The sequence below is a fragment of the Labrus bergylta genome, chromosome 8, assembly GCF_963930695.1.
Source record: "Labrus bergylta chromosome 8, fLabBer1.1, whole genome shotgun sequence".
NCBI lineage: Eukaryota > Metazoa > Chordata > Actinopteri > Labriformes > Labridae > Labrus > Labrus bergylta.
The window spans coordinates 18,351,070-18,370,094 of NC_089202.1; the positions used below are offsets into that span (position 1 = coordinate 18,351,070).

General features: G+C 41.6%; 1 protein-coding gene across 1 annotated transcript in view; it reads right to left on the bottom strand.

Moving 5' to 3' along the window:
* The window catches only part of iglon5 (IgLON family member 5), a 112,444-nt gene that overhangs the window by 13,446 nt on the left and 79,973 nt on the right, over nucleotides 1-19,025 (bottom strand). The window contains exons 2-4 of the mRNA XM_020633524.3: nucleotides 14,393-14,471; nucleotides 10,202-10,434; nucleotides 8,359-8,478 (exon numbers count right to left, since the gene is read on the bottom strand). Of these exons, the coding sequence (XP_020489180.1) occupies nucleotides 8,359-8,478; nucleotides 10,202-10,434; nucleotides 14,393-14,471 (432 nt within the window). The remainder of the gene's footprint in view (nucleotides 1-8,358; nucleotides 8,479-10,201; nucleotides 10,435-14,392; nucleotides 14,472-19,025) is intronic.

Below are 19,025 nucleotides of genomic sequence, written 5' to 3' on the forward strand. Positions count from 1 at the left end.
AGGACCTTGCCATCTTGGTTTTTTGGAACTAGAAGTAGCCAATATTTTCATGTTTTGACAGCAGGATGGATAATCATAGCTATTTCCCTGTCCTGTTTGGCAAGCCACTGTTGTAGCAACTTGCCAATCACAGGAAAACCCCATCGTTGCCTGAAGGAAAGTTGCTTCTATTCTAAATGGGACCAGAATTTACAGAATTAACATCATGCTGTATTTAAAGGTGCACTATGGAAATTTGTACCAAAATGTACAGATTGTGGTATATGTTCACAACTCTATACACAAACTGTCCTCAGAGGAAAATGTGGTCCCTGTAACACTGTTTGAAGATAAAATGCTACATGGGAAGTTATGGTGTTGGTGGGCCCGCAACAGTGAAACCGTAACTCTCTTGGTCGCTTTTTAGCTCCAAACAGTGTCCCAGGGACTCATTTTTTTCTTTGAATAAAGTTTGTGTATTTAGTTCAGAAAATATAGCATATAATTGTTTCACTTCTCCAACTTTCAAATTTCACTACCAAATCTACATAGTGCACCTTTAAGAAAACTTAAAAAAGTATTTGAGACCATAAACCCTTTAGAAACTGTTTACTGAGGTTATAAATCAACTGAGAAGTAGAGCCTATTCCTGCCAATAACAGAAAACAAGATTGTGATCACAGCAATTTAAACTGAAACAATTTGTTAACAAAGTTAATTAAACTGGATTATTTCTTAAGTGGAGAGATGTTGAGTTTGTTTTTGAGCATCTCTACAGCCTGTGACGCTACAGTTGTTTCATTGCTCCACAGCCAGTGGCCTTTGGGCTGAATGAATGGTGCCCATATTATCAATAAATCAAGTGGGGTGTGACACCTGTCACTCATTTACACTACATCAGTATCAGTAACAGAAGAAGATGCTCGAGTGCTTGGGCTCTTAAAAATAAGCCAATTTAGAGACATTGAGTGTGTTTCTTGTATCTATTAGTTTTGGTTGCTAATCTAGATTTCACCAAAATGTAAAAGGATCTGTTGTTAGTCATATGAAGAATAGATTTTTCATCCGTATTACGGTATATATGAAAGGAATACAGCCCATTTATAGCAGCCATCCCTGCATACCATTTTTTAAATGCATAGTTAGATACTAATTTGTAAAATATTCTCCAGTACTGTCTTCAGGGCAGGGTGGAACGGTGGAAAAAAAATCATGATATACGACTGAATTTCAGATTTCAATTTAACTTTAAAATGTACATGATTCATATCATAATGCAGATTCACGTTTCTCATTATGTTTATTACTTAGAACAATTAGCATTTTGGTCGTATAAGTTAAGACAACAGAAAACAAAAAAAAAATCCACAAAAAAGTGGGACTCCTGAATGATTGACATCTCATCCTGAAATGTGTAATGAAGATAAACTGATAACACTTCCGTAATCTCCCTCTCATGACCATCACTCTGGGCCTCAGGCTGACTTGTTTGATAAATAATGGGTCAGTTGGTGAATATTTTTATGAATGCAAAGTAAGTAAACATGATTTGGCAGCAGAGACACCATTACTTTACTACTGTCAGGGGAAATTGTAAGCTCTGCTTCCAAGCGGTGGCCTCAGCAGGGGGTGACAGCTATTTCACTACATTACGCGGTGAGAAGAAATATTTGGCTGTTATTTGATGTTGACAAACTCCCAGGTTCCCTGAAAACCAAATTAGCCAGTCTCACACTCTCAGTTTTTCCTCGGGCGACAAACAGCCGCAGAATCTCGTCAGAGGAAAGAGTCGACGGGACAGACTGCAAGTTATTGCTCCTGCATGTGAGGGAATGAATGTTGGGGTGTTATTGGATCGACGGCAGAAAGATTAAAAAAAAACAGCAAGAGAAGAAGAATGAGAGTGAGAATGCCCCCCTCGTCCCCCCCTCTCGCTGCAAGCCTTAGCTGCCAGCTGTCTCACAGCCTCAGAACCATTAGGCCTTTTTTTTCTCTCCCCTTTTTACCCCATTAAAGAAGTCAGACTGTGGAACACGACATAATATATAATCTCACCACTAACAAGGGAATCCAGCTCTTAAATTGCTGCTCACTTTTCCCTTTCAAAGCCCCCCCTCCCTAAACCTACACACAACCGCTGTCAATCAGTGAACCTTCACTTCCCCACAAAAACCCACAAACGGCTCCTGAGCACAACACCGATGCAAACACACACACAAAAAAAAGACACTTTACGCCATGATTATTCCTGTCAGAGATTAGAGCGGCGCTTCTAATTGAAGATTATACTGAAGGATTATTAGTGCGGCTACTGAGCTGGAGACGATTATTTGCAGCTGCAGTGGCAGAAGTTGAGCGGCAAGCGACAACCGCGCTGATGGCTGCTTGTGCCAACCGAGCGAGTGCAGGCAGGGAGGGAGGCAGGCTCCGGTTGATGGGATTGGGTGGTTGCAGTGTAATTCACTCTTTCCATTAGTCTAATAAATACAGCTCTCTTGTGACATCTCTGTCTAGCAGGCAGAAAACCTAACTTTGCCGGGGGGCGACGACACTATGGAGACATAGAGGAGGGAAAAAGGGGAGAAAAAGATACAATCGGACAAGTAGTGCTGGATAAATTATACACAAGCTGTTGTCAGATGACTTCCAAGGAATAAAAAGGACAAATAAAATCAAAAATGAGAGCAATTGAGCGCAAGAACGCACACATAGAGAGTTGTAATTTGCAAGAGATACTGAGCAGGAGAGTGAAAGAGATTCAGAGATATAAAGAGAGCAACCGCAATCAAAAGAAGGAAACGCAGAGATGACAAGTCAGGGTTTTTTGACATGGTTGGTTCATTCATGGACTTTTCATCCCCAGCACCTGTGTGTGATGTAATATGACATCTCTTTCCATTTCCCTCTCCCCACATCCATCCCCTGAGATTTCTGTCCCGGCATCGCACACATTGCTCTACTTTGGTGGGAGATCATATCTGACTTGAGCTGGCCTCTGGCACTCCTACAATGGCCTGTAAAATACAGCTCCATCAACCACTTATGGCTTTTGAAGGAGCCTGACTCCTGACCACTAGAGATAGTTGGATTGCACCTGAGAAGAGAGGGAGGTATGTGAATGAAAGAGAGGGAAGGGGGGGGATCAGGGGTTCTGGTCTGCCCTACAGTAAAAACTGCTGCTCTTTTTCCCCGGCAGCACTTTGAGCCTGACTAGATCATCAGGACACTTGATTTCTCTGCTCCACTTATCCATTTTCATTTAAAAAAAAACACCGTCATGGTGGTGGGGTCAGATGTCGGGGTACAACAGAGATGAGCAGACAGCCTGACAGACGGTAAAAGCTGTCATTTAGTAGAGAGAATGCTGGTAGGTGTTTTGATTGAGCTAAATGATGCTCCTTGCCCATCTCACACACACCTACAATTACTACAATTTAAGGTTTAATCACGATTGAATTATTATTTCCTTGGTCATTGGCGTGAAACTACTGGATTTTTTTAAGGCTGAATCCATACCCATGTTCTTTTATTTACCATTTCTTGTGGTCAAGACATAGCATGAAAAGACGTGAACCACACACCGATCCTCATAACTGTCTCGATTCAGGGAACACCTAATGCGTCACAGTGACGAGTCAAAGGCTGTCCCACTTCCACGACTCCTCAAATGTGGCTGACAAATGCGTCCTACTTATCCCGAGCCACGAAGGATACTGAACGTCCATCCTTCATGGCCAAGCTTGAAATTCATTGATCAACAATTCAAATGAGATGATAGACTTTCAAGAAGACGACGATCAGACTGCCTAATGCCAGAACGTGGTTTCAACTGAGTTAGCGAAGTAAATGTTGAAAATCCAGTGGGGGGTTGAAACAATACATTATCTTACAATAATAGGTTAAGTTACATGAGGTTGGCTATGTAAGTTCTGATGCAGTCAGGTCAAGGTGCTTGAGCTTCGAAGGATGGGTCCTTCTAAGGATGCTCGCCACAGAATTGAGACACAGCAACTGTCTGTGCAGCTCAAGGGTAGTTTATTGCATGTAATTATGTTTCTATAGACCTTCAGTATTGTCCAATAACTATGAGAAACACATCAGTAGTCCGCACCTTTGCACTGGGTGACGTTACATCATTACCTTAAATAACAACAGCTCCTGTAAATACCCACAAATAGTTCTCACAAATAGTACACGTCTGAAAATAGTTCAGGACTACTATATAAACATTTTCTGAATTTGGTACCAGGGTTCTATATTGATGTCTTCAGCATGAATAAATGAACTTTGGGACAAGATGAAGTGGAGGGTGGTTGACTGGACAGACTGTCGCTCTATTGGGTTTGTCCATTTTAAAAAGGATCTTATTGAAAACTTAAATCCAGCCTTAACCTTTAACATAAGCACATAATATTTCACATGAAAACCAAGTTACATTTATTTTAATGTAATTAAATTTATTGAGGTTTAAAATATACAACGCTATCTGGTAACCATACTGACCTTGGCTTTTGGCTTTCTTGCCCTTTTTAGTAATCTGGCCTGCAGACATTCTGTACATCATCCCACCCACTCATACAAATTATAAACGTACCCACACACAAACACTCATCCTCTTCTAGTTTATGTTCCCTGCTGCAGCTTTGGCATTAAATCTCCTTATCCTACCTGTTGATTATTTCTGCCTATTTCTGTTTTTCCCTCCACCTGCCTGCTGTTTGGATTTTACCAAAACCCACAGCTAATCTTTCCCCAACCATTTCTTTCTCACTAGCTCTATTTTTGAGTCAAGCCACACAACACATAAAAGGTTTGAACCCAAAATTCCTTTAAACCAAAAAAAAAAAAAAGCTTCCCTAAAATGTGTCCACACTATGTTCTTATCACCACAATGTTCGCTTATTTTCTAAAAAACACATTCCTCCTCATCCACATCCTTTCCAGCCTCACAACCAACCGTTCATTCATTCAAAGACTGCATGCCTGCGTGTGTTTTAACGGATGGCGTGTCAAACGATAAGGCGCTGATGCGCTGGTGTATTTAACTGAATGAGACAGAAAGCCTGTATGTCTGTGAGCGGGTCAACTGATGGATGCCGCTGAAAGAGAATGGCTGCGACAGATTGTATCTTCTATCTGCTTTGGTGAAGATGAAGGAGGCGGCGCCTGCAGACAACAGTGCCGGGCAGCATCGCTATCTGTTTGAGGTGAAGGACTCTGGGAACTATGTGGGGAAGATACAATGAGGTCTTAGGATTTTAGCAGGTCTCTGTGTCATGCTACTCCTCCTGACACACACACACCCATACACAAACACATTTTTCATGTTCACTCTTCCCCTCCGTGTTTCTTTACGCAGTCTTTGAGTAATGGGGACAGATGGCTGGCAGCTTCTTGCTGTTTCTTTGGGCTCTTCCATCCCTCCTTCTTTCTCCATCGCCCCTGGTCTCCTGCAACTGATGGCTTGGTTGCAAAGACTCCCGTGGAATAGCAATGCAGCCCCTATCTCTCTCTCTCTCTCTCCCTCTCACTCTGCAAGCTGAGGGGTTATGGGGTGGCGGGTGGTGGGAGATAGCGGGGGCGGATGGAGGATTACTGCTGACGGAGAAGAAATGCTATGGGCTTGCTAGTGAGGACAACTGCACAGTTCGTGATGTAAGGTGTGTGTTTGCTGCAGGTGTGCGTTCATGCATGCTTTTCTTGTCTCTCCTCTCCTGCCTGTCCCTGCCTGAGGTACTGTACTGTGTAGGTTCACGAGCTATAACTGTGCAGGGGAGGACAATGCAAGCACAGGGACAAACAAAGGAGGAACATACCTCTGAGCAGGCCTACAGCTGTCTGATACTACGGTAAAACAGTAAAAGCTGTGCATTTATTGGCCTAACAGGATGATTACATCATGTTGAGTAGTTGTTCACACTGACCTATTTATTATTGCCGTCTCGGTGCTGCATTTGATCTGTGTTGTTGATGCTGCTGTTGTAGTAAAGCTGCAACTCAGCCAGTACTGGTGTGTGTGATAAAAATGCTTCAATCAGGATTTTGGTGACATTGAGGCAATGCTAGCCCCATGAGGGGTCTACTGTCTGACTTTCAAAGCACTTACCAACCAAAGCCCCATGCAACTAAAATAAGCAAGAGGCAACAACAACTGAGACAATAAAATAGAACAGAAAAGGAAGTACCAAAAACTGCAGTTCCTTCACTGGCCACTTGAGGCTATCATAAAAAGCAAGTCAATTGCCAGAGGTTTATGTTAAAATGCTAAATTTGACAGCAGAAGTAAACAGGTTCTCAGTGGGGTCCAAAGACTGAGTGAGGTCACTTTATTAAAGTTATCTTTGTATAACTACGCTACACGGGATACAATTTCATGTTAACTCAACCTTGATGGGACAAAGAGTGGCAGGTGAACGAAACAAACCATAATAAAATAACAGCAGCCATACAATAAGCAATATGTCCAATAATTTGACAGAAACATTTCGAAAAGCCACAAATGACAATATTCAAATTGTGGCCATTTTTATCCCCAGCATCACGTTAATGATGAAAGGCTAAAATACTATTACGTCATACTGCTGTGTTTCTTGTTGTGAGTGATTTAAGGTGAGGGTTTTATTAGCCATTAGCCTTTTCCTAGCTAACGGTGATGTTAGCTTATAAAAATGTATTGTTAGATTTTCTAAGATCAAACAACAAAACAACCTAAGGACCCAAGACTGCAACATTACAAAGACATTTGAGCTTCACATGATGTCAGAACACAAATCAGAAGAATATTTCATATGGTAGATTACCACAATCACAGCAGAAATTTAAAATTCAGTGACGAGCATGGTTCACTTAGAAGAAACCTAGCATCCAGAAAGCTTCCACATGACTGTTCGCTAGGAAATACTAACTAACTTCACCTTTACCGAAAACATGAAACACATATGTCATAATAAAAGCATTTTAGCCTCTCAACATGGCTGTGATGTCAGAGGAAAGTGGCCACCATGTGAAAATGGATAGTTGTGGCTTTTTGAAAATTTGTCTTGCAAATATTGGACATTTGGCTATTTATACTGTTTCTCTAACATCGCCCTGGTTTCTTTCAATTACCTGCCACTCTTTGTCCCACCTGAGATGTGTGCAAGATGGCATCAAATCTGCTTCAGTCCACAAGGTCTCTTAGCTTTTAAAGTCTAATTAATGAACAACTCTGGTCAGGTACCAACATGAAGAGAACATCGTTCTGTTGGGAAGCCGTTTGGCTATACATCAAATAAGCCAGCTACTTAATTAGCATTGCGTACAGACTGGATAACTTAGATAATATAGATTCTGATAACCCTTTACTCATCCCAATCTCTGCCTGAGTTTGGTCACATTAGGCCAAAAAAAACAAAGATGGCTGATGCTATATTGCTAAACTTGAGGATTCTTAACAAAACCAATTTATGTCACGCTTATTTCTTATATAAAGTTTATGACACAAGGCCTACTTGTCACTGAGAATTAAACAACTTCTACATCTATGACATTTAGCTCCATGCACATGGATAGCTGCAAGCGTAAAAGCCCCCCCCCCCAGTTCCATTACAAGCCCAAACAACAGAAACAATAAACATTGTGTGAGAGAGCTACATGGGTCAAAAGAGACGAGTATTCTTTGCTGCTTGAATGCCAACAATTACTGTGGTATAAATCACTCGGGAATATTGAGTCAGCTACAGTACATAGCAACTTTTCTTGTGTGCCAAACAAATGAAAAAGCACTACCATTAAAGTTTATATAAAACATTCAATCAAACTATCCCTAGAGGCCAGATGTCCACATTTTGGACATCAGTGATGACAGAGTTGAGAACTGATTGGAAATAAAGGTTGAGCTGATCAAACAAACCGGTTTCGACTGCATCTATCAAGCTGTGTTTTCTGACCACCCTGAACCAGTTTTGATTCATCCCACCAGTGGAGGCTAAAAATAGCTGATATAATGCCAAAAGCGGCTGTTAGCGTCAGTTGGCACCGTGATGCAGGTTGACAGGGTGGATGAAGACAGATGCTGATGATTACAGGTGGCGCGGTGGGGATAATTATGTATAATGTGTGGTTATTTGGGACACAACATTGGGATGTAGGGAAAATACACGGCACTATGAATTTAAGATGGGGACAGACTAAACAGCTGGGTTTAAGAATGATGACACAGGAATGGGGGATAAAGACGAGGACATGAGCCGAATGCTGATAAGGCAGTAGGGTGGAAGGAAAAGAAATAAAGGACTAAACAGTGATGTGGATGACTGTGAAGACAGAGGAGATATAACTGAAGCTTTGAACACGAGATCTGGATCTCTGAAGACAAGCAAAAAAGACAGGGTGGCTTACATTTCTGGTCTTTCCAGGTGACGGTGGGCTCAGGTCGACCGACCGCCAGACAGTAGAGGTTTACATTCTCTCCTTCGTTCACCGACACGTTTCTCGAGATGTTGACGATTCTGGCCGGCACTGGAAAACAAGAACACGCTATTAAAATATGACCTCAAAATCCCCTTTTGATATCATACATTATTGATGAGGTATGGCCTTACAGCCTGTTAAGGTGTTTAAAGTATGATGCAAATCCCTGCTCCTAAGACAGACAGGCAATCAGCTGATTAATGATCTGTGCCCGAGTGCTTACTGAGCTGTGCAGCAATATGCTTGACCGTCTACTTAAAATGCACTGAATTCTAAATGGCTGCAAATGGGCATTTAAATCTCCTTCTCCTGACATCTAATCTAATTTGATCTTATAAAAAAATACAGAAGGACGTGTAGAAGTGGTTGCTGGAATGTTTTACTTCAACTTTTTCAAGTGAATGACTAACCCTGAATATTGTTTTGCCCCAAAACTTTCAGAGTTTGAGTGCTATGCATGTATTTAGTCTGATAACAAGATGACCCTTGAATTTAAATGGCCCATTATCATTGTTTTTAATGAGCTTGGCCCTGAGATTGCTTTTTTTTTCTTTTAAGAAAGCCACACACCGAGGATGGTATTTTTCTCTATCTTGCTGCAGTTGAATACTTGCAGCGATAAGGCACAGATTGGAGTGGCGCTGAAGCTGCCCCTGCTTGATTTACTGACTTGAGGGTGTAATTATTTTGTGTGATATCAAGCTAGGGCTGAAATTGCAGGCAGCTTGGAATTAGGTATATATGGTCAATCTGTGCCAAGCTTTGGACCCTGCAGAAAAGAGTGTTTGTTTGGCTGCAGTGCGATGTGAAAACTCTGTTAGTAAGCTGCTGACATTGTCTCTGCCACCTGTGAGTCGTGAGCCAGGCGTCGTGTTTCCCATTTCAGCAGAATGTACCTAATATATCCTGTTAAAAGTTTTCAGTTCCATTCTGCTGGTGATGCATGACTGCAATCTGCAGCACACAGACTCCAGAATATGCATACAGACTGACAAATGCAGGGGGAAAAGGTCTAAGATCCATCTTCTGGGCACTCCTCTGCCAATACGGGGTGTCACTCAGGATCAGTCAGACTCTCACTCACTTAGTGGCCGACTTGATGACTGAGACCCTGTCCCGGTCCTGCACTGTCAGTTATTTAGTTCGGCAGTTGGACAGCCCCCCTGTGTACCTTGTCTCCTCCAAACACATCCTCATCCATCTGATGTGCCTCACTTTCAGTTTGTTAAGACAAGTAACCCAAACTCACCACATGGAAATTAACAATGGGATGGGACTTTAACAGACGTTCTGCTTATTTTCCACCTGCAGTATGCATGCTCCACTCACATAGGCTAGCTGGACTGTAAAGATTCATTCAAGTCAACACATTTTGATCAACTTGAAATGCTCTAAACTTCATAAAAAAGTTAGCTACTTTATCGTCTATCTACTTTGAGCGTGTTTCATCAGAAAAGCACCGACAAAATGTTACCACATGAAACCTTAATTGCTTCCTCGGATGTCAAACCTCAATCACACCTAATAGACATTGCTGCAATTGGTTGAGTGAAGAAAAATGCATAATTAAGCCTTTTAGAGGATGTGTTTATTCAGCTACTTACAGTACTATTGGTGCACACATATTTTTTTGTTTTTGCAGCCGCAGTGGAAATTAAATCTGCACAGTCTGGATGAATCAGTGAAATGAGCCAGCTCCTAAACTTGATACAGTAAACACCTCAGAGTTACTTCCATCAGACTCCTATTAGGTTTCAACTCAGCTGCTGACCTTGGACGATGAGGTAGACGTGGGCGATGCGGGGCTTGTTGTTGGCCTGGAAGGTGCAGGTGTAAGGCCCCTCGTCGGTTATTTGCACGTTGTCGATGTGAATGGAGAAGTCACTGTTGTTACTGTTGGCCAGCGTCACACGCTTGTCCAGCGACCACTTGTCTGTCCCTGTGAACAGGATGTTGGAGCGGTTCAGCCAGGCCTTGTGGGTCACCTCCTCGTCGATCCGACATCTGTGAAGGGACAGAAAGTGTTCATTCTGTTGAGGACTAACAGTAAATGTTACTGAGGGGTGAGTTACCGTTGATAAGACTGATTGACATATCTCTCAGCCTTTATTATCTGACTGATATGGGTCTGTCAAACAGCAGTATTGGCATATCTTTTTCAGATCTGTGCAGGTTACCACAACCTTTTTACAGAATATATAATACAGAACAAAAGACATTAGGTGACTTTCAAATGATGTCATCATGCAGTTTGCAAAGGGCACTCTGTTTGCATAGTTCACAAAACTCTTAGCATTGCTTAAGAATTTTTTCTTTGTTTAAGAGAGCAGCTTTCTGAGTACTTTTGCAAAATCCTATGAATGCATAATTGCAGCAAAATTGTGCACGACCACAACAAGACTGAAAAGAGACAGAAAAGTACACTGACAAAGGTCTTGTGCTGAAACGCATCCGTTGTTGTTTTGTACGCTGCTGCTCTTAGCTGATAAAAGAAACATTAAGGACATTTAGTGTGCTGACCTTTAAATCTCTTTTTAGAGTCCTAGAGCCACCAAATAAGTTTTTTTTAGAATAAATAAAAAGTAATGAAAAACATTTCCCCCCCCAAAAATACTACATCCTGGGCTTTGATGGTAGTGGCAAGGCCTGTCAATCAAGTCAGCCTAAAATCTCCAATAGTTGTTCAATGATTTGGAAATACAGGCCACAGTTTAATTCAAGTTATGATTCACATCGTGGGAACCCCTTATGCTCTTCACTGTGAGAGCAAAACTGCACTCTTTATTGTTCTGCCCTCATTTATGCTATTTTTTCTTAGTCATCTGTCTGTAACCTCTTGGGTAACACAAATTCTTCATTTCGGTTTCACAGGTGGAATAAAATAGGTCATGTCCTTAAAAAAACACACATTGAGATCAGTTGTAGAAAAGCATGCAAACAAAGCAGCGAATAAGGGTTCATTATAAACCATTATTCCCTTTGATTTCACATGAAAGATTACAGCTAAATGTTAATGAAGGCTTAAGACACTAAAAGTCCGGAGGTATTTCAACAGTCCAACATTTATCCATAAATAGAAATGGAGAAAAATGTGTAGGAAAAAGAAAAATGCTTCCAAACAGGAACTTAAGCCTGAATATGTGGCTTCAGTTCTTGTCTTGGCCACTAGATGTCCTTACCCAGCTTCAGCCAGCTGTGAGTACATGCCTCTGTAGACTTCATGTTTAATTGATATGACCTGGATGTATTTCACTTTTCAGGTACACCTTAGATCACCTGCCAAGTCTGAGGAAGTTACACCACAGTGCATAACAGATACATGCAGGTAAGCCTGGACGTGCTTTACAAATAGGCACTGAGACGCTGGGCTGATATTTGAGCCGACATTGACCTCAGGGCCAAACCACGTAACCACACTCAGAGAAAATTAAACAAAAGAAGAAACAAACATTAGTGTGATTAAGATTTTGTTTGTAGCTGGCGGGTTTATGTGAAGAGGTAAACAAAAAATCCTCTTGTTAAAATGTATTATGTGTGTACAAACAGTACTAATCTATTTTTAAAATTAATCACTTCTTCACTCATGATGCTGCTACAGGATTGCGAGCCCAGAGGAAATGAGCACCATAATAGCATCAAATATGGCTGGTCTTAATGGCCCGCATCAAAGCTAAAACACCAGCATTGTCTCATTCCCAACTCAAGTATTTGTGCCACATGGGCAAAAGTGATTTTACATGAAAATGGAGTTTATTTATAAAGCTCTTCAGTCTTTTGGTTGTCAGCTCTTTTCCTGTCCACACACATTTGACAAAAAAACATCAACATCACATCTCTGCTGATGAGGCCACACTCAATATGCCGTGAAATGAAACTTCTAAAAAAAACAAAGGAGTTACTTTATGTTCAGTCTACAGTAGTGCTCCCAATCTACTGTATAGCTGGAAAACCCAAAGGAGCTGCAAGCTGCACCAGCCCGATGGGTCATGAGCTGGTTCACAGGACCGTAAAGCTGGAAAACATGTGTGCCACAAAAAGACAGGTCTTTGATTTAATCTTTTATTTTTTTTAACTTGTAAGTTACTGGATAATATAAGCCTTTTTGAGCTCTTTTAAAGTGTTCTCATGAAAACAAACTCAGAGGGAATAATTAGCCTTTGGTTGAACCTGTAGACAAAAAGTATTTGGCAGTGTTTGATTTAAGCAACCCAAAAAGTTGTGGAAGGGGATTAGCACTAACATGAAACAGACATAATGTTCTGTACAGCTGTAAATCCAGGAAGCTGGCCTCATTTTTATAGCATTTTTAAGAAAAAACAAGAGACGCTTAGGCCTAATCTAAAAAAAGTCCTAGTTGGGTTTCCCTAAAGCTCCTGGAGCCCTTTTCAGTTTGTGTTGATTTGGCGCCCCTTGTGGTCAAAGATGTCCATCTATCTGACAAAAAAATATAATTCTTCTGTCGTTTAACACACAGTTGCATCACTCATTGTTAATCTTTGCTGTGGTCGTTTTGAATTGTAGCATACTGTTAACCACTACATCTGACAAGCACTAAAAAATACTTCATAATAGTCATTGCTGATGGTCTTGTTTGCTCTTTTAGGTCATGAAAAAGCAGAAGATTGATTTCAGTTTCAAAACCAGCTAAAAGCCCTCACAACACATGCTTGATAATGCCGAGTCATAGAGGGTTGTAGCTCTGAACACCTTTGGTTGCTCACGCTGGACCACTTACATCTTCCTGAATCCTTTGACAGAAAAGATATTATGGTGGGTTTGAATCAATATTTTACTCACATTTGTTTTTTGTGGTGGCATAATCTTAAACTCATATCACTCTCAAAGTAATAGGATAATCAGGGTTGTTTGTATTCTGTAGTTTTTTCTTTACTAGATGCTAAATTACTGGTAAAATGTTAGCTAACAAGCACGCGAGGTAGGCAACCGTTTTAAATATTTGAAATCAATCTGTGGTTGTCTCCTGACTTTACTGTTCAACTGGGTTTACAGTCAGACTTATTTGTATCTTAATATTTTCAGGTATCATAAGGAAACTAGTTAGCTAGTTTTCACTCCAGGCTGCTGTTGTCCCCGTATTCTTCGCTTCCCTTTGCTCTCTCTGCTTTCTCCTGTATTTTTTTCTCTCCTGATGTTACAGAACAGTTCAGCTTTCCTGACACCAAACTGCAAAGGCGACACTCAACATGCAGATTTTAACCCCCCAGGTGCATTCAGTTAAAAGTTTCAAGTGTGAAAACAACCAACTAAACTCTATAGATTTGACCTCACCACAGCATTAATTAAACAGCTTCAGGCTACACATCTTGATGACATTATAGATCCACATCCTTTGGGTCTTTGATTTTCAACTTTGAGACTGGCATGTTGTTGTTAACAAATATTGGCAGAGCTTTACTTGGCGTCACTAATAACATATTTGATTTTAGTTGAAGGTTCACTCTGCTTTCAAGGGACAAAAACAGGGACTTAACGAGGAATTTGCGCAGAGATCCTTAGATGTGTTGGCTTAAAGGTGATGAAGGTAATGTTTACTTGGATTTTTTTCCTTTTCTGTCAAGCCAGGTTGCATTGACGCAAAGGGAAAAAAAAACATGGTTGGCTGTTTTTCTGCTTGATTCTGAGAAAGCTGTGACTGTACTGCTAAAAGTTAGACAGCTGACATCGGTTTGTCCAGGCACCAAACTGACCCCTGCACCGCTATTGTTACATGTAAGCAAAAGGAAATGGTGAACAGACCGGAGGACTGCAGCGTCATCCGACAGGTATTAGCATGTTTAATTAGCTACAAGACAGACAGAGCTGGAAATATGGCACAATGTGGGATGCCTAATTGAAGTTATGTGACAGAGAATTGGCAATTAAAGTGGCAGGACAGGTGGGGGAGGAACACAAACATGTTTTTCATGTAATTAGTAAGTGCAGGTGTAGGATCAACAGTTACCTCAAAGTGACGCTTTCTCCTTCCAACACTGTAATGTTGTCCGGCAGGTGTCCGTATTCTGCTGCGTGCACACTGGACCCTGCCAAGAGAAACAAACCAGAGAAAAGAGCAATGAGTGTCCAATAATGACACCAGACGGTCGGCGGGCGTTCATCAATCTCAGGTCCGGTTCTTGACGTAGACTCCCTCATCAAACAGGGGGATGTGCTCTGCATCCTGCTCACTTATTTCGAAAGGGAAAATAATAAATATACTGAACAAAGGAGTCACAATGTCTGCACTGACCCCCATACTTGAATAATGATTTGGTTTTACCCTGCATTCTGGTGCGCTGCGCGTTCATTGAACAGCACTGATAATGAGCCAAGGGAAGAGGATTCACGCAGAGCTGCCGGAGCGTGAAATGAAGGGACAGCTACGGTAACAGAAGGGATGCTCATCCTGCCTACAAATACACACACACACACACACACACACACACACACACACACACACACAGACACTCACACACACACACACACACACACACACACACACACACACACACACACACACACACAGACACTCACATACTCGGGGGAAAAAGAGGCACATGCTGACAAAATCACAAACACACACAAGTACAGACATCCTAAGAGCCATTAGCTGAAGAGGAAACACAAACTTTGCATCTGTGAGGTGTGATTCACAAACTTTTCATTTATGTGAACCTGCTTGGACTGAAAACAAAGATAACCAAAGACCTTCTATTTTGGCAGTAATCTTTCCTGCCGACGCTCCCCAGTAAGACACCTGGCTCTGTCCATCTCGACTCTGCCAAATCACCGCATGACACCAGATACCTCAGCTTGTGTCCTCTCTTTATCTCCCACAATCTCTGTCTCCCTCCGTCTGCAGGATGACCTCAATATCTCAATAGGCTTCTGCTGTGGTCTAGCCTTAAGGTTTAATAAATGGTGACTTTATGAAACCAAAGCCGCTGCAGCGAGCAGCTAAGAAGCACCTCGAGCTCCGTTAAATAGCCGCACGAAGTGGAAGACACGTTAAGCTTCACTGACTGGTAATCGGCTGAGAGATGAGAGCCAAAAGGACGGTGGTGGCACCGCTAAATGTGCAGGAACTTTGGATTTGAAATTAAAGGGACTATGTGGAATCATGGTCTGATTACAAAGAATAATTAGAGAGGATTCAGAGTTAAAATGCACATCATGGACCGGAAGATTTTCAAACTGCATTGCAGAAAGTTCTGAGGATCGCAAACCACACTACATGCTAATTCATTATCCCTTAACTAAGGACTAATTATGCCTGTTCTCTTTTTCTGCATGTTTGTATACTATAGTATATAGGCTACAGTCATGTTTTTGTATTCATATATTCATGACTGTATGCGTGTGTTGCTTTATAGTTGCATCTATAAGCTGTTACAGAATCTAGGTGTGTGTTGCTCATGGGTGTGAATGTGGATGTTTGTTTACTGACATACCGGTGGAGAACAAGAAAAGAGGACAAACTAATGACGCCTCAAAAGAAAACTGGCCCTGAAAATCTCCCGCTAAAAGCTGTAATCGCATTAATGGGCTCTGCTGCTGCCACTGCTGCTGCTCTGCTATCTAGGCCGGCCAAGGATCCCAGAACTGGTTCCAACTCTTTCTCTCTCTCTCTCTCTCTCTCTCTCTCTCTCTCTCTCTCTCTCTCTGAAAGCCTTGGGGGAGGGGCGTAGCACATTAGCTATTGTGTCCAATGTTCAAAAACTGTCACAGGCCTTCGTTTATCTTTTTTTGTAACAAACAGAGCACTGTTGCAAATAATTTCTGTACTCATGCTTCCTGTCTCAGACTCAGACACTCCTCTGCTCAAGCCTTCAGCTGTTCCCTTTCAAGTGCTCTGTACTCCACACACAAGACTTTATTTAGGTTAATTCAATTCAGTTCCAGGGCTCAGGGCTCGAAAAAGAGTGTGACATGCTGTCATAAATACACTACCTCGCGCACGCAATTACAGACGCACACGCAGAGGAAAGACGCTCCCCATCCCATAATGCAACCAGAGGGACAAACAGGCCTCGCACGCATTTTGATTGAATGAATGATGAATGCCTACGCCGAATGCTGCAAACAACATTGCAAAGGTTACAAAGCAGCGGGGAGCTATTCCCATTTCCCTACTCAATTCCCATTTTCACAGCTCGATTGGCACCTCACATTCTAAAACCTGTATCACCCTGCCTCCGCTCCCAGGCGCCGCACAACATGATAACCAGGTCAACACATTCAGCCCACACTTCCTCTCCCACAATGAATATCACAGACATGCAAGTTAACACAATCGAATGCAAACACCCTCACCGACGAGCCAACAAGCAGGCCGGGATAAAGGCTTGTTCCCCGATTTCATTGCTACAATGAACAAGGCAAAGATTCCCCTGACAAGCAAACACAGGAATGAACAAACAACACACAAATATCTAGCATCATCTCTTTACAATACATGCACGCACACACATGCACACACTACTGTGTGTGTGTTGTGTTGTTTTGACCATTTCTCAGCTTGAAGTGATCGATATAAGTGAAACTATTTAGGAAATGAACAAGTGAGCAGAGCAAACAAACAGGATCAGCGTCTGTAGCTGATAGATAGGCGACCACCTCTGGTGTGAGACTAAAGTGTCCCTTCAGGACGATGCTGTGGTTCATGCTCAGTTCTTGTTGTTGTTTTTTTTGTAAAAGAAATATTGCATGAGAGACAATCTGTTCCGCTTTTTGCTTTTCAGCTGAATTATTGTGTTTTCTCCACACAGATGATTTAAAAAACCTAAAGCAGACCAGGATTTATGCAACCTCAGTCCTCTGGAATGTCAACTGGCTCTATGCCTGAAAGTGCCTGCATATTTATGGTTGATGTACATATTTTTAGAGCTTAGGACCCCATGGACAGCTGTACGAAAGTGTTTTTTCTGAAAATATTATCCAGATGTTCATTCTAGATAAAAAATGTGGACTCACTGACTCATATCGCCATCTTTACTTCCAGTGGAAAGCAAAGAATGTACAATACAAGTAATGACTATAATTTCTCCTTTGTTTTTCTTATTATTTTGGTATAATTATGTGGCTATCCCAAGGCCTGGAAAACAAAACAAACACAAAAAACTGCAGTTTCTTAAGTGGCCACTTGAGGCTGGCATAAAAAGGAGTCACTCTCCATCAGGCCAGATAAATAAAATAAATAGCTTTGGATCATGATCCACTGTCCTATCCTGACTGTAAATTCCTGTTTATTTCAACATCCATGGCAATTAACTGTGACTGTCACCGCCAGAAATGCACTTCTCTTGCAGTTTCATTCATGGCAACTGTTCAAAGTAAGAATTCTGTTGTGAATATACAAAAAATGTTTTGTAAAGTGAAGTACTGTTAAGCAGGCATTGTTGAACAGATGAAGAAACCAAAGATTTTGCATCTGCAGCATATCATTACAGGGATGGTGGAAGAGTAGGGTGTGAGACAACAAAATGTTATCATCATCTGGCTGCAAGACAGCATGTCTCCCTCCCTTTGATGTGATCCACATTATTTATCCCATCAGGCGATTAATACAAATGTTGCCGGCCAAACACAGCGGCCCTGATCAAACAGAACAATAATGAGTCTAGAGTGCAACCAGGCGAGTGCTGTTGCATGGCCAAAACAGAATCTTCAGACATCGCTTTCAAATTCTGGGCTACTTATGGCACTATTGATCTCTATCAGAAATTCTGCTTTTTCTCGGCTCCGTCCTGGGGCCCAGCGTGCAGGCGGATGAACCGCACACACCAGGAGGATTCAGGAGCCGTGCCCATTGACACTCTGGAGAGGAGGGAGCTTGCCAACAGGGGGGAGGCTTTAACCTGCGTCTACCCTGCAGGTTTTGAATTCAGAAAGCACAAAAAACAATGTGACTTCCAAAAAATTAAGCTTTTTTTTTCTACTTCACCACAGAAAAAAATCTAGAACATATTTTAAACGCAACTGGGCTTACATGAATTAATGAACTGAAAAATAAGCATTAATCAGTTAATTTGTTGTGCACTTTTCAGACAAGTAAAAGTCCTTTGCCTCCACATAAACACACGCGCACACACACACAAAGCAAAACATAGATACATTACTCTATAATTAATAAGCACTCAATAACGGCAGCATGCAGTTAGAAAATAGCACTATAAAAAATCAGGAAGTGAGGAAATGGCATCATAAATCTACTAAATGTACATTTTTATTCATCGCTCCCGTGAGTGAGAATACATTCAAACAGTTTTCACATATGCACTTTGAAAAACTGCAAGAAATTTAAGGCAGGCTGTCCCTGAATTTCTCCAGAGTTGCTTGTTCACACATGAATCTCACAGAGGGAGGCTATCCATGTCTGATGGAAGGGGGGAACTCAGGAGGTTAGACATGACTTAAACGCACTAGTGGTGGACGAAGCAACAGAGTCCTACGCTCAATACATGACCTTCCTTAAAAAAAGAGTGGAGAAGAACAATGATCATGTAGTGCCAAGACACATCACCAACACCGCCTGCTGCTTTTCACCTCAGCTCATCATGCCTTAAAATGGATGAGGGGCTTGTAGGAAACAAGTCCAG